This window comes from Leuresthes tenuis, unplaced genomic scaffold, assembly GCF_036924035.1.
Source record: "Leuresthes tenuis unplaced genomic scaffold, fLeuTen1.0.hap1 SCAF_15, whole genome shotgun sequence".
Classification (NCBI taxonomy): domain Eukaryota; kingdom Metazoa; phylum Chordata; class Actinopteri; order Atheriniformes; family Atherinopsidae; genus Leuresthes; species Leuresthes tenuis.
The window spans coordinates 31,356,878-31,373,742 of record NW_027325369.1 but is presented as its reverse complement, the minus strand read 5'-3'; the positions used below and the strand labels follow the sequence as shown (position 1 = coordinate 31,373,742).

The window sequence follows — 16,865 nt, the reverse complement described above, 5'->3', positions numbered from 1 at the left end:
GTTTAATGTTGAATGATATTAATACCGAATAGGCTACATTCCAGAAGTCATCAAAGTGATGGTTAATACACCCATTTTCAGCCATTTATCCTAAAGGTAAAGAGTTGCACACAGTTGTTATAATGTGTCTTCATACAACTTAAACAGAGTTTAAAGATTGTATTCTTCATCAAAGCTTAGATAACTCATATTTATCTGAATTTAATCATGAATCCTGATCCAGTTTTGGTCTTTTTGAGGAGTCCCAGTGACGTGTGAACCCGAGAAAGAACAGAAAAATACACAACTGACTGTTTACTTTCTGAGTCCAGATGCCCTTGAAACGTAGTATTTACTCAGTCATTCTCAGGCAGCTGCTGGCTTGGTGGTGCATGTTCTCCTTCTGTTTGTACAGACACACTCTGTAAAGACTTGCAGGTCTTCAACCTCAAATACTTTTGTTGTCAATTCACCTGATGAAAACCTGGCACAGGTAACAAGCCTGTGATGACAGCGGTTGCCTCAGGCGCTCTCTGACAGTACAAATCTCCGGGGATCTTTTCCCACATGCTCACATTTCTGCAAAGCCTCAACACTTTCTAGCACTGATTTCTAGCTTCGGCAGGTGAGGTAAGGTTGAGATTTTCATTTAAGTTCATTTGCATGTATGGATGTAACCCCAGTTTTTATTTGGTGATTTTTACTGTTGCTTTTAAGACACAGAAATACAGATACATGAACTACTTTTGGTTTTATGGTGTTTTCAAGTCATTAAAAACAAAAACACTTGTTTAAAAACACTGTTTGCACAGCACTATGTACAGATTATTGCACTATTTTAGTTAGAAGGTAGCTACTGTTTATTATTCATGCACTATTTAATCATCACCCCATTTGTATAAATATCTATTTATACACACACATATATATATATAAAGATCTATTTAAGATCACCCCATCTGCATTTATATCACCTAACTTATCATCTGCCTGTTTCCTTAGTTGTAAATCACGCTATACTTCCTGTAAATTGTCTATCCATCTGTATAATATGTTTTCAACACCTCAGTCAATCATTGTGTATATTTTGCTCATTCACCTGTATCTACGGTCTCACCTGTACATAGATTTTCAGCTGCAAATACTGTCATATGCTATAAAAACAACCTCTACATACCACACTATCTATGCTGCATACACTGCTTATTGCACTTCTGCTTAGATGTTAAACTGCATTTCGTAGCTCCGTACCTGTACATGTGTAATTTGAATCCAATCTAATCTAATCTAATCTAAAAAAATCAGTGGAGTTCACCATTGGTGCTTCACCAATAGGAAAAAAGTGCTGAGAATGTTTGTTTTCCACAGTAAAAAAGCAGCAATGCCAGCCCCGGGTGTGTGCATGAATATCATCAGTGCACGTCACATGAAAGACGGCTATGGGACTGTCACCAACCCTGAGAGGTTCCTCAACCAGAGCTACAAGCAGCTGAAAGAGTACTGTATCATCCGACGGGTGAGGTACATCGATGACATGTTCCCCCCTGACAGGAGGTCCATCGGCCAGGGGATACTGAGCCCCTCTGACATGGCCCGAGTGCAGTGGCTGAGACCATCAGTAAGTCTGACTGCAGTTTTTAGTCCTCAGCCAGCACAAAGTGCACATGTGGACAAAATTCATTCACAAAACTAAACTCTCAACAACAGGAGAGCTAAAAATCAACAGTAGAATGGAAAATATTACAAAGGAGATGATAAAGACATTAAACTTCAAACACAACATTTAAAATAGTAAAATTCCTGGAAGAAAACCAGATAAATGTGGTTATGTTGTATTCTAACTGACTACACGTGCACACAGCTGCTTTACAGCTAAACCACAGGACACGCCCGGGCAAGCCGGTGCGTTTTAACCCCTTAATGTCCTGCTCTACGATTTGGTAAAGCACATTTTTTCAGTGTCTATTCTGTATCTTATCGACAAGATGAGGTAAACCAACCTAAACTATCTCTACCACTCAATCCAGCTGTGTAAAGCTAAAAGAAATAACTTTTTCAAAACCCGATACTTTTACTATTAAATGCCACCCGACCTCTGTTTTTTTTTTTCTCAGTGCAGTCATTGAAGGGTTAAAGACATCCCTGGCAGTCAGGGGGATCATTCCCTGTACATATCTAACCCAGGGGCGGTTTGTCCATAAGAGCAATCGGGCTCTGCACCACCAAATTTCATATTTTTCCACAGCGTTACGGTGGTTGTGACAGTTCTGGACAGTTTCAGCTGCTCTGCATGTCACTGTCCAATCAGCGTAGGGCCGTGCTCCATGAGGTACCGCCCCTTTGGGGCGCTTTCGGTCAGGTTGAAAATACTGCTCCCATTGACTCTAATGTAAAATCAGCTTTTTTTGTCAAATTTCTGGCCTTACAATACAATCTCTGTGGGTTCCAGGAGGGCTCACCCCAACGTGCTTTCGTCACACGTAACGTGAAGATAGCTAGCGTAGCTAGCATAGTTAGCGTAGCCACCACGTGCTAATCCTTTTCAAGGTCAGCATGGCGAGTATACGGAGTAACTCAATCGTTTCATTGAAAGAAATCTCCTTCAGTCGTCGTAGTAATGAGGATAAATTGGCAACCTAACAATCAGAAAAATCAAGAACTGTAAATAAATACTTCTAATGTTTTTAACTTGCATCTAGTCCCTGTCCTAATCGCTCCCCATGTTCAAAGGTATTTGAAGGTAAACTGATTACCTGCTAGTGGCAAATGCGGCTAAAGGGAAAATCTACTGCTTATATGTGGTGTTGGTAATGTGAGTCGACCAGAAGAAAAACAAATTGTGACAGCTGACCCGCTACCTTTTAATTTACCCATTGAACGAGTCATTTTAGTCATCACTGTTGCACCCCCTGAGAAATTTGACAGGAACCTATAATGGAGTGAAGAGTTAGTCTTTAACGATAAAGAACAGAAAATACAACAAAATAGACAAACAGAAAGACCAAAAACATCCCCTATTACATAAAAAATGGGTTTTGTGTGATGTACCAGATTTTTTTCACAACTTTTTTCTTTTGTTACAGAGAATAGTTTCCAATCCATCCTTTGTTGTTGACGGGGTTTCCAGATTTGACTTTGGGCAAGGAGTGGTTGGTATGAAAATAGTTTCTTTCACTATAATCCCTTAAAACATTCCTTCAGAAATGTCACACAATACGCATGAAACAGCCAAATGAAAAGAGGATTTAACATTCTGTGCAGTGATCTACACAAACTGATGCATTATCCCATTATTATGTTCAAATAAGTCCAAACATTAGACTCTGCTAAGTGTTATGTCATCCACTTGAATTCAGTTTAAAGATTCCCTTAGTTGTTAGGTTTTCTGCCTCCTGACTGTTAACTCCTCTGACTGCTGCCAAACTGTAGAAATGTTCATTGTTTGATAACTGAAGCATTAATTTCTTAATCAGGAAACTGCTGGTTTCTCGCTTCTATCGGGGCTTTGACGTTCCAGGATTACATCCTGAAGCAAGTTGTTCCTATGGAGCAAAGCTTTGACGATGACTACTGCGGGATGTTCCACTTCAGGGTAATTTGATTTATGCACATATATATTTCATAATATAAAAGGAATATGTTGAGGCATACTGGCGACCTGTTCAGGGTCCAGGCCTGACCCCGCCTTTCGCCCAATAACTGCTGGGATAGGCTCCAGCCCACCCGCTACCCGACCGACGGATTGACGGTATAGAAAATGGATGGATGGATGTTGAGGCATTGTCAGAATAACTACAAATCTGGAACACAGCGGTATCTATTGGCCAACCACAGGGAATGCTAGGCAACTACCACAAAAGCAATTCTTTTTGCATGATTTAGTGCACATCTACTGAATGTAAGTAGTTAGCGGTAGTTAGTAGTAAATAGTATCGAGCCCTGACATCAGACATGAAACAAGGCTTGCTTGCTTGATCCTGAACATATCTTCATAAGATTAATAAGCTTAATACGATTTCTTTAATCCAGACAATAGTGGTCACAGCGGAAGTAAATAGCTAGCTTTCTTGCTCTATGAAGGGTCTCTCTGCAAAAGCCTTTTATTGAGACTAGGGGCCCGCAATCACACGAGTACGCAGCCTCACCCAATACGCTGTCGTTTTGAAAAAAGTCTCCGTAAATACGGCGTCATTTCCAGAAATATCTGCGTCCACACGGATTCACTGGAAACAACCCAAAATACGCTGTCCTAAACACGGCGTCATTTCATTTTATGGCATTGCCTTTAGCTTCATAATAAGTTCACAAACATTAGAGTTCTGTCGTATGATCAAATTATCTAACACGCCAAAAAGAATTTAAGTTAGTGTTGTGAATTAGAGGGTTGGACTGTTACTTTACACATTCTTAAACTAGCATCCAGCTGTTTGAGCACTTAGCATGTTTTGCTTTCTGTCATTAGCAAGAGAGACGCATCAAATCTTTTATATTCCCTTCTCTGTTGACATTTTAGTTCTGGAGATTCGGAAGATGGGTTGATGTTATCATTGATGACAAGTTACCAACAATCAATGGCAGATTAATCTTTGTCCACTCCAAAGACCCAACTGAGTTCTGGCCTGCTTTGCTGGAGAAAGCCTATGCTAAGTATGTAAAGAATCGACGTATTGTTACTGTATTGTATTGTGTTATTGGTTAATGGAAGCAACAGTATGCATTATTTCCAGGGTTTGTGGTTCCTATTCGGACATGAATGCCGGAACACCTGCAGAGGCATTGGTGGATTTCACTGGTGGGGTTCACATTTGCATCCAGCTGTCTGACCCTTCTCCAAACCTGTGGGAGATGATGTGTAGAGCCGGCCAGTCGAAGTCACTGATGGGATGTGGCACACCGCAGGGCGTAAGCACCATATCCAACACATTAAAGCACCGTTCTGTTGCAAACTGTGTGAAAACACTGGGATGGCTGCCAAAATTATCAGGAACTTTTTACTTTTATACTTTTATACACTCATCATCCCACAATTTAAAATAGATTTGCCAGCATAACTTGTCTTGTCAGAAAGCTAATACCATTATTAAGGTGCAGCTTTACGTTCGGCTGGTTTGAAGCCAATTGTTCGGATGGCAAAGACTAAGTATTTACTAAAGAGAAATAATCTGTCTCAACATGACAAGCAAAATGATTTGAGTGTGGCAATGAAACAACTTTATATGAAACAGAAGCATGTTGTTGTTTTACTCTCAAGCTATAGAAGAAAAGGATGTTTCTAAAGAATAGACAAAGTTTTCCACTACAGAATTTTGGTTAACTTTGCTCAAACATTGCATTATATTCAGATCATCACTTTTGATATTTTTAGTTCTTAAATGTTCTGAAAATATCAAATAAATCAGTGTTTTGTTTGTAGTATTTCTCTGAATATCTGACATCGATGCACTTGATTAATCTTAAGCTTCCCCATTGACCCATTGAAAAGTGAGCTTTAATTCCCATGGCAACGGGATCTTGCTATTCTAAGTTTAATGTATCAACAAACTCTCAAAGTTCCTGGTAAGAAACTATTTCAAACTCATGTCATCAAAGGGAATATACTGGAAAACTGTTGTGGTAAGTGTTTGTTTTCCAATAAAGAAGATTAGATGTGTGTGTATCTATTAAAAATGTCATCTTATTGAACATTAACCAGTTGTCGCCTTTGACTCGATTAAGTGTCAACAGATATTTTGATAATATGGCTGAAAGTTTATGAACCAAGAATCAACGACACAATTTATGTATTTTTTAGGACACATCTGCCAACACGGTTTTACCAAACGGGATGGTTCAAGGCCATGCCTACGCTGTTACAGGTGTGAAGCAGGTAAAGAAATTTATCTTTCTTAATATGGAGGACTGAAACTGCCATAATCCAAAATAAACACAAAACTTTAGTTTAGATGATGATGAATGCTACTATCATAAATTAATTAAAACAATAGTATTTGTAAATTTCAGCTATTATTATTATTTATATTAATTATTGATTAATATTTAAAAAATGTTAACTGCATTCATTAAAACTTGTAGATTTATTCAATCCTTTCAAAAATATTTATTTCTTTATTTCATTTCAACACTTTGTTTTGATTATTTTTGTCATTTATTTGATCTATAGATGTTTTGACTTTGTATTGTTTCCCCCATTTTCTTGCATGTGCGTATTTTTTTCTTACATTCCTGCATGCGTTTCTGCCTCATTTTTCAAATAAGGGTCCGGTTTGTCCAAGTGTGTCATCAGTTGGTTGATCATCAGGCTGCAAAGATCTACTTCCAGCTATCTCTGTCGAAGCTATGATAGCGATAGCTTGTTAATTCAATGAATCTGGACAGCTTGTGTTCTCTCTGTCGCTGATTTATCTGCTTAAAGTACAGCGGCTCATTATAAAGTCTAAACAAAGAGCTAGGCTAGCTGTATTTAGGCCGTTCTTCTGAATGCAAGTTAAAGCTAGCCAGTTAAGCTGTTAGCTTTGTCTATTTCAGGCCTACCATGACACACATTTGAAACCCCGCCCCCTCATTTGCATAACGAAGCAGAAATTCAGACAGTTAGTAAAAACTGTAAAAACAGAGACAGGGAAATGTAAAAAGAAAGCATGGAAATAAATGGGAAAGGGGAAATTAATTAGTGGGAGAAAATGCAAAAACAACTGACAAATACCGTGAAATTGAAATAAAATAAAGAAACAAATTATTTACAAGGAATACGATGTAAAAGAAAATAACAGGAATAAATACAGTAATAACAAATAGAGATAGAAATTAAAAATGTAAAGTAAATAAACAGAAACATTAACACAAGTTTAACTGAATGCAGTTAAAAATTTATCATGACAGAAACTTTTTAGCCATTTATATATTTTTAGTCTTATAGTTTATAATCTTTATAGTCTTCATCAAACTTATAAATTTGCAACTTTACTTAAGCAGAAAGTTGAACTGACCTATGTTTAAGGTGGTAACCCTGATGTTTGTCTGGTGATGGGTAACAGATGATGAGCCGCGGAAAGCCGGTGAACTTGGTCCGTTTGTGGAACCCCTGGGGCACCGGAGAGTGGAACGGAGACTGGAGCGACAAGTGAGACCATTTCACAGATTTATTCCTGTAAAACTAATAATTTGTGTTTTTATATCCATATTTATCTGCATTATCTTCGTTACTGTTGCATAAATGGTCATTTAGCAGCGTGACTCACGTGTTTTTGTCGGTGTTACATAAAGACGCTATTTGAATGAGACCATTGAGCAATCTTTCCTCACTTGTCTTATTACGTGAATATATGATAATCCCAAACTGGTCGTGTCAGTTTAAAAAGAACAAATAGGGATTGGACAGCTGTCACAGGGTTTACTGTTAACACAAACTTCACTAATTCCTTAACTACCTGAATGAGTCTCATTAAACTTGTTGCACATCAGAATCACATTCAGAGTGCACGTCTTGCTCATACTTTGAGGTTTATTTGAGGTTTATTTGCTCGTGAAATATGTTTTCGTAAAGAAATATCTCCTCTTGCACTGAGCCCTGAGACACAAACTGGTTTTGGAAGTTTCTTTTTAATAAACGTCCAAATATCTCGTTAACAATTTTATGAATCTATATACTTTAAGGGCTTTAAGGGTTTGTTACGAGAACAACTATTTAGTTTGTCAGAATCTCAAAAACTGTTTGAAAAGGCTAACTATTGGAAAGCAAAATGTGCTGTTTAACTGAAATTTAAGAAACATCTGGTTTTACTGGTGATATTTTGATCAGTAACATAAAATCACCAAGTTTACCATTTTAAAAATCGAAAATTTGTTGTATTGATTTAGCAAAATATATCATTTAAAATGGTCACACTTAATTATATGCAAAATATACAAGCTTTTGAGCATGAATATATGAACAAACAGTTCTCTGTGTTAAGATATAGTGGAATAATAAAAGTTAGAATAGTAAAAATGTATTTTTAGCAGATGGATACTTTAATTCACTTTATAAATGCTCTGTAGCTATTTTATCTCTGCTTTTAACAGTTTAAATAAGGTCTGTTTTGCAAAAGAGCCAAAAAAACAACCACAAAATCTGAAGTTATGGTTTTGATTAACTGAAAAGGGCTTAAATGTCTCGTGTTGAAGCATGCATACGTGAGCTGTGAGTATATATGATCATACTGAGAAGAGTTTCTAATCATTTTGAGCTTTTGCTTCTCTTTTGGACACGTTGTCTCTGAAGGTCGCGTCTGTGGGAAACTGTAAGTTCTGAGGATCGAGCTCTTTGCCTTTCCCAGTGTGATGATGGAGAGTTTTGGTGAGCATGTTGCAGTTTGATAAATGCAGCTTTCATTTACACAATGTAAAATGTTTTCTGACAGCTTTGGAAAATAAACAACAAAAGGTACCTTTAATTAGGGCCTCGTGTGTTAGCTAACGTGATGTCTGCTTTCAAGGATGACCCTGGAAGACTTCTGTAAGTTCTACTCAGACCTCGACATCTGCTGCCTGTGTCCAGACTTCCTCGATGGAAGCTCCTCTTGTCACTGGAAAACTTCCTTTTACGAGGGCCGATGGGTTGCAGGAACCACAGCTGGAGGCTGCATGAATAACCTTGGTACTTCCTAAACATAAAGACTTGTGCCAAACATTTTTATTACGTATTTTACAAACAGATTGATGATACTTTTTTTGTCTTCCAGAGAGTTTCTGGACTAATCCTCAATATCGGGTCAAGATTGATCAGTTAGCCAGTGAATGTGCCGAAAGTCAGGGTGAAAAAAATATGCTGGTGTCTCTCATGCAAAAGCCCGACAAGAGGAACAGGCGCCTGGTCCAAAACCTCCATATTGGGTTCTCTGTATTTGAGGTGAATATTACCTTTTAGTGTTTTTGTCACATTTCAAGCCAAAGTGCGCTCATGCTCAGGTGAATAAGACCCAGTTGTGTCAACTAAGGTGCTGCCAGCTGGATAACTAACTGGAAATTCATGTAGGGGCTCAAAATCAGCAGTGTAGATGGGGCACGTTTGGGAATGAATGGGAAACATCGCATTAAGCTTACATGGCCTATAATTATTGAGCCAATATGAAACCTTTGGACAATCCCATGTGGGGCTCATTGTGTTGCTTATTTACTACCAACATGGGTCCAAAATATGCATGTTGGCTGGGTAAGTATCTATCCATCCATCCAGTTTCTGCTGCTTATCTTGGTCTGGGTTGGGCAACACTTTAAGCAGAGACCTCCCTCTCCCCAGCCACTTCCTCCAGCTCTTTTCAGGGAGACACTGAGTTGTTCCTGAGCCAAACAAGAGGCTTCATCTCTGTGGGACATGTCCGAAACATTTCACCAAGGAGGCGGCTGGGAGGCATCCTGAAGATGCCTGAATCACCTCAACTGGGTTCTTTTAATTAGCAGAAGTAGAAGTCTACTCCAAGCTCCTTCTGGATGTCCAAGCTCCTCATCTTATCCCTAAAGGGGATCCCAGCCATCTTTCGGAAGAAGCTCCTTTCTCATTCTTTCGGTCACAACTCACAGTTCGTAACCATTCTTCCTCCACTTGTAAACATGACCTCGAGATACTTAAATTCCTCCATTTGCGGATGTGACTCACCCTCAACCTGGAGTGGGCAATCCACCCTATTCCAGCTGATTACCATGGCTGCAAATCACCCCAGTATCTGCTGGAGGTTTCCGCTCAGTGAAACCAAGATGGCCAAATCATCTGAAAAGGGAAAGGTGTAATCCGAGGTTAACTGAAAAGATAACCTTCCAACTCTTGGCTGCACCTTGAAATGCTGTCCATAACAATTATGAACAGAACAGACAAGGTTGTGATACTGTAGTTCTGGGAATGGTCAAATTGAATCTATAACATAGCTACTATAGTTTTTTGAATGACGTATTCTGTATAAATTCCTCAGAAGCTTTATAACTAAATATTATACATGTTTTTCACTTACATGCTTTTATGATATTTCTAACAAACTGTTTCCCTCTGATTTTCTCTAAGGTGACTGACGAAGTAAGTTATTTTTTTACCCTAATTCTATATCACTGTTTACATCGCCCACTTATACAGAAGTCTGAGATGAAAACCAAAGAAACTGAAAATATACGTATCCCTAATGTTTCAGTACAAGGCAATGAGGGGGAAATTTCCAGCGGCTTTCTTTGGCAGAAACAGACCTGTGGCACAGAGTAAAACCTTTGTGAATGCTCGCGAGGTGATGGAGCTTGTGACGCTGATGCCTGGTGAATACCTGATTGTACCCTCTACCTTCAATCCCAATGAGACCGCCTCCTTCATCCTTACCATCCTCTCCAAGGCAGAAACACATGTCCAGTAAGTCGTGTGTGTGGTCTCTAGAATTAGCTTTTTCAGTCATTGGTCACTGCTGCTAAATTTGAGAGAATCATATCTGTTACACTCCTTTGAACTGAAACAAATAATGCATTAATGTGTCTTGTGTTTCCTGTCAGTGAGAATTCTGGAGGCCATTCCCACGAACATATGGAAACAGAAGAGGTGAACATTTGATAACAGAACATGTTGTTGCCTTGGGTCAATGTAGCATTGACGTACTTTATTGGAAGCTGGTTTTCAAAGGGGAAAATGATGCTCAGGTACCCGTCCAGATGGGTCTGTCTTTAGCTTTTCTTTCAGGTATGAAATCAACAACAGACAGTCATGATATTGTTGTGACAAGCTTATTAAATTCAATTCAATAATACTTTATTAATCCCAGAAGGGAAATTATATTGCTGCGGTATCGGTTACTTGTTAAAGGCATGTTTATTGTTATAGATAGATAATGAATTAGAATATAAATCAGCTGACAAACATGTAGAAAGTTGAAGTGCAGCAGAGAGAAAGGTGTGGTAGAAACCTTCAGAGGTCTCCATCAGTGGGTTGAGCTGTTGTTTCTGTAGCTTAGCAACAACTCAGCTGATGATGTCACACACAGCGTCAGCAGGTAACTCAGGTGAACTCTCAGCAGACAACATGGACAGAAACTCACAGCCAGCAGTTCAACATCTGGGCTGCAGAGACGCTCCAGGATTCCACCATCTGCTGTTAACCAGCTCTGTGATCCTCCTCCTTTACTGTTAGCGCTCTGTCTGCAGTCTCTGTCTGCCCGGATAGTCTTAAAGCTGAGCAGAGAGCTGTTAGAGTTGTTCCTGCAGCCAGGTCCAGGATTCCACCATCTGTTGTTAACCAGCTCTGTGATCCTCCTCCTTTACTGTTAGCGCTCTGTCTGCAGTCTCTGTCTGCCCGGATAGTCTTAAAGCTGAGCAGAGAGCTGTTAGAGTTGTTCCTGCAGCCAGGTCCAGGATTCCACCATCTGTTGTTAACCAGCTCTGTGATCCTCCTCCTTTACTGTTAGCGCTCTGTCTGCAGTCTCTGTCTGCCCGGATAGTCTTAAAGCTAAGCAGAGAGCTGTTAGAGCTGTTCCTGCAGCCAGGTCTCTGCCTCATATTCCTGCTGTGTCCTCATCAGGGCTCCAAGCTCGTCCATTTTATCCACCAGAGATCTCACATTTCCCCTGATGATCAGGGGAAGAAATGCTTTAAACTTTCTCCTTTTTTTTCCTATTTTGTTCCTGCTCTGCATCCTAGATGTGTCTCCTCTTGAACTCATTTTGATTTGGGGTCTTATTCCAGGCATTACTTGGGCTTTGGAAAGCTCAGCTCCAACAGGTTAACAACTTTCCCGCTGCCATAGTCATGCATCAGAAGAGAAACTCAGTAGAACATCTGAAGAAGATGCAAAGAAAGACACAACATGTCTAGAGATGCTGCAGCAGATTGCCATTCAGGAATGGTGGCCAGTACTGACTCTGACCCTTAATACAAGAAGTTATGTTGATGTAGCAGCTCAGTGGTTATATATACAGTGTTTAACACCAACTGGGTCGTAACAACCCAGTTTAAGCCTGTTTTTTCCCCAGTATTGGTTTATTACTAATTAGTATATGACACAAACATGCAGTAGGAGATGGCTCATATATTTCTTCATCCTTAGCTGAAATCACTCATTCTTTTGCAGCCCAAAACTTCTGAGCATGGAGCGGATGATGACAATAAGAGAATCCTGTTTCGTCAGTTCTCTGACAAGGTAATAAATGTCTCTTTCATTTAGTAAAAATGTAAATTTAAAGAAGACGATAACCAGGGATGCATCTAAGAGGGAATAATCATGACTACAGATAGGTGATTCAAACATAAATCCATGTGTTTTCTTCCAATTTCCAGTATGAAGAAGTGGACGCTGAGCAGCTCCAAAAACTCCTCAATGAGAAAATCCTGAAAGGTTCGGAGATGAGTAAAAGCTCGTTTAAAAGTCAGAAAATTATGTTCAGATCAAGTTTAACTTGTTTTTTCCTGTTTTTATTTAGGAGACTTGAAATCTGGAGGCTTCAGCATCGATGCCTGTCGCAGCATGGTTGCTCTCATGGATGTATCCTCTCATTCACATCAATGTGAATCAGTGTGCTGGGGAAAAAAACATGCTGCCTTTTCCCATTCTTTTCTCTATTTCAGCCTCTAATTAGCATAAAACGGTACATAGTGAGATAAAAGTGTGCCTGCCAAAACCTGTCTGACCTTTTGTTGTTTTTGTTCATTTAAGAAGACTTAAATGTCAGGTTAAGGCATGACTCTGCATGTGCAGCAGTTAAACCTTAACCATGGGTTTGACAGACATCAATTAGTGGCAAACTTAATGGTGAGGAATTTGTTGGTTTGTGGAAGAGGATTGCAACATACAAGGTAAGAGGTTCAAAGAGAAGTTTATTCATTTATTCTATTAGATTATAGAGTAGAAAGGTGAATCTCTGTACGTCATCATCAGTGCAGGAGGTTTCCTAGAACTAAATGTACTCTGTTTATCCAGGATATTTTCTACCGCTGTGACGTCTCACAAACCGGGACGCTGTCTCTGAGCGAGCTGAGGAAGGCAATCTTGGCCTCAGGTATATGACAAATCTGTTCTTTTCAGCTACTACAGGCGAAAAAGTTAAATAGATACGCTGTAATAGAGGAAATACAAGAACTAGCCTGTCATTGTGTACGTTTAGAGTTTTTTTTTTACATTTTCTTTTAAGACTTAGCTGAGTAATTACATTTTATTTCTGCAGTTACTTCTTAGTTTTAAGTATCTATCCATCCATCTATCTATCTATCTATCTATCTATCTATCTATCTATCCATCCAACTATCTATCTATCTATCTATCCATCCATCCATCCATCCAACTATCTATCTATCTATCTATCCATCCAACTATCCATCTATCCATCCAACTATCCATCTATCTATCTATCTATCTATCTATCTATCTATCTATCTATCTATCTATCTATCTATCTATCTATCTATCTATCTATCCATCCATCTATCCATCCATCCATCCATCCATCCATCCATCCATCCATCCATCCATCCATCCATCCATCCATCCATCCATCTATCTATCTATCTATCCATCCATCCATCCATCCAACTATCTATCTATCTATCTATCCATCCAACTATCCATCTATCTATCTATCTATCTATCTATCTATCTATCTATCTATCTATCTATCTATCTATCCATCCATCCATCCATCCATCCATCCATCCATCCATCTATCTATCCAACTATCCATCTATCTATCTATCTATCTATCTATCTATCCAACTATCCATCCAACTATCCATCCATCTATCTATCTATCTATCTATCTATCTATCTATCTATCTATCTATCTATCCATCCATCCATCCATCTATCCATCCAACTATCCATCCATCTATCTATCTATCTATCTATCTATCTATCTATCTATCTATCTATCTATCTATCTATCTATCTATCTATCTATCTATCTATCTATCTATCTATCTATCTATCTATCTATCTATCTATCTATCTATCTATCTATCCATCCATCCATCTAATCTTATCTTATCTTATCAGCAACTAAAGAGTGAGCTGGTCGAGACCAAAAATGAGCTGAAAGAGAAAATGACATTAAAACTGAACCCAAATGAATGTGTTTCCTCATAATTGCAGGCTGTGAAAAACTGCCGGTCCACAAATGAACCATCTCATTCAGTTTCTGCTGCCCCCAAGTGGCCAAATAGTATTTTATTATGTGCAGTCAGAGTAAAGTATTGCCAGTAAACACTTTGGGGTATGAGCTAAAATGTATTGAACAATTATACAATTAAAGTAATTAAAGTAACACTAGAGACATTTCTGAACTTTAAAACTATGAGCTTCTGACTCGTTTTTAAGTACTTTAACTTTTGTTATGCACATTGTTATACCTGAAACCACCCCGGAGCACCTGCGGGTTGAGACGCCACAATTAACAGCTTTGGTTGCCACACTGCTTTGTTTTTACAGTCAAATTACATTTTTGTACGCTTTTGATGGCGTCTCTGTGGCCTCTTCAACATGAAAACAGATATAATTATGTGGCTGTGCAGGTGTCAGGCCTCAGAAGGAGGTTTTTATGACAGCGGTTTTGCATTCCACATCTGTAACAGAAACCACATAAACTAAAACACTCCTAATAAAAAGCAAACCTGTTCCTTACTGTAGTGTGCTGTATGTTGGGTAGGAAAGGTGATCAGCGATGACATGCTGAATTTGTTGGCTCTGCGTTACGGCGCCTCCTCTGGATTCATAACGCTGGAAAGTTTCATCGGTCTCATCCTTCGTTTCGACTGCATGTCCCGTGAGTACATTTGGAAAGCTAACGATCATAGACTTTACTAATCTTTACTTCATCATGACGACAGATATTCGCATCTGTCACAAATTGGATGCTTTCACCCCAGAAAGTTCTCTGATTTGCGACCATGAATATTCAAAGCTACATTCTAATTATTGTAGAATGTGGAGTTTTTCCTTCATATTTGGAGGGGATGCTGAAGTCTATGATATCATAGTTCGTTACAGTCTGAAATGTATCCACTAGGTGTCTCTAAATCCTGCAAATTTTAAAAGATCTGAAGATCTATTGTCTTTGGGAAACAAATCAAACAGACATTGGAAGAAAAGATAGGCCTGTCTGTGTTATATATCAGGGTTAATTTCATAGAAGGTCACTAAAGATGCATTTCTAGAGCAGGAGCAAAGATCTTTTAGGGGTCCTTTTCTTTGACCGCTTTGTTTCAAACATAGGAACCTAAAGGCTAAAAAGAGTTCTTTGAGCACCCATAAAAGGTCCTGGATCCTTTGGGGGTCCATTTCAGATTGACCGAGACATTTGAAACAATATATTTTCATCTGTCAGGTTCAAGGTCCACAATAGACTTTATTTCTGGCATGAAATACGTTCATCTACTCACTGAGAACAGTTTGGTGAAAGGCGGCGAATGAGCTGTGCTGCAGCCATGCGTGTGGATGAAGTGGTCCCAGTAGAGTGCCTGTGTAGAAATCCCTCCGTTAGCTCTCCTATAGCCGCAAGTAGCCACATAACAGCAGCTATGAGCTAACAGAGCTATAGCACACGTTCATTCTTCTTAAAGTATTGGTGAAATAAAGACAGATAATGCCTTATTTAGAGGCTGCATCCTCTAAGCCCCATCACTCCGTTATATGGATCTCCAGTTATCTAAATATCTTCTGAAGGACGCCGACTTTCACCAAACTGTTCTCGGTGAGCAGATGAACGTATTTCATGCCAGAAATAAAGTCTAGGTTTAAAAACAGTGTTAAGAGTTCGACTTTAATTGTGGTTTTTATTTGGGAGTTAAATATGGGCAAGGAAAGAGACAAATTAGTCTGCATGAACTTAAGGAAAACGTTGGAAGGAAAAGAAAGTGGAGTAGTGCATTCAGTTGAGACTTAAGTTAGCACTGCACGTCTGATTCTGTTCAACGACTTTGTGTTTTTGTTTCTGAATAAATAAAAATCTACTTTTTTCTCAACAGAAATCTTCGGGCAGCTGTCCGATGGAATGGCCGTGACACTTCGTGAACGAGAGGTAGTTAAAGAAATCAGCCAATTTAACTTAGTTTTTACAACCTTCCTAATGAAAAATAAAATTATTGATGCAGTTATTGTACCCTATAAGTCTTACCTATAAGAAACACATAATGTATCTATTCTTCTTGTTCTTTTTCTACAGTGGATGTACCTCACGATGTACACCTAACCTAACAACAGAGAAGAGGAACTGGGGGATTCTGGAAAAAAAAAAAAAATACAAAGTGTGTTTTTCTGCTAATTAGGTATTACCAGTATATAAAAACAGTTAATCTCTACACGTGGCATTAAATACCGGAAGATACGTAGCTGAAAGTGGCATTTCTCTTTAGCTGTTACACACTGTGTGAAATATCTTGAGTTTGCTCATCTTCACCAAGGTTTGGTATCAAAAGCAGAAAATGTGGATAAATCCAAATGAGCTTGTGTTATGATAGCTTATTAGTTATCATAATTTGAGAGCAGCTGATTTATTATCAGGCTTTGCTTGGTTATAAGGAGCTTTTATTTTCTTGTGCTGTAAACCATGTCCAGTTTTTGGCCCCAGATTACCAGCTCTCTTTGATCCCTGAAACAAGCTAATGTTAGCATGCTCAGTTCCAGTATAAAGACGGTGGAAAAGACTTTACTTGATAAAGTGTAGATTCCACCCATTTTTTTACCATCCTCACCACTGTCTCCAGTTTCAGGCTCAGAGCGTTAAATATTTTTAGCTTAATTTCAGTTTCTTTGCTTGACACTACAACTTTTGTGAGTAAGGGAAGTGCTCCTTTAATGGTGATCGAACCATCCAATTGGCAATCACAAACCTAGTTGAAGGACAAGATGACCACCACTCTTTGATCCCTAAAATAAGCTAATGTTAGCACGATTACTCCCA

The 16,865-nt window shown here is 38.8% G+C and overlaps 1 protein-coding gene across 1 annotated transcript; it reads left to right on the top strand.

Moving 5' to 3' along the window:
• Positions 1 to 472: 472 nt before the first annotated feature.
• On the top strand, positions 473 to 16,291 carry LOC140269925 (calpain-1 catalytic subunit). Its single transcript, XM_072364947.1, has 22 exons — positions 473 to 609; positions 1,348 to 1,597; positions 3,063 to 3,132; positions 3,453 to 3,571; positions 4,493 to 4,626; positions 4,707 to 4,881; positions 5,771 to 5,845; positions 7,014 to 7,099; positions 8,240 to 8,314; positions 8,454 to 8,614; positions 8,700 to 8,866; positions 10,013 to 10,024; positions 10,137 to 10,345; positions 10,483 to 10,528; positions 12,050 to 12,118; positions 12,256 to 12,313; positions 12,399 to 12,460; positions 12,703 to 12,771; positions 12,896 to 12,974; positions 14,613 to 14,729; positions 15,931 to 15,983; positions 16,128 to 16,291. Exons 2-22 carry the CDS (start codon positions 1,361 to 1,363, stop codon positions 16,152 to 16,154), a joined length of 2,100 nt encoding a protein of 699 aa, XP_072221048.1. The 5' UTR covers positions 473 to 609; positions 1,348 to 1,360; the 3' UTR covers positions 16,155 to 16,291.
• The last annotated feature ends 574 nt before the right edge of the window (positions 16,292 to 16,865 follow it).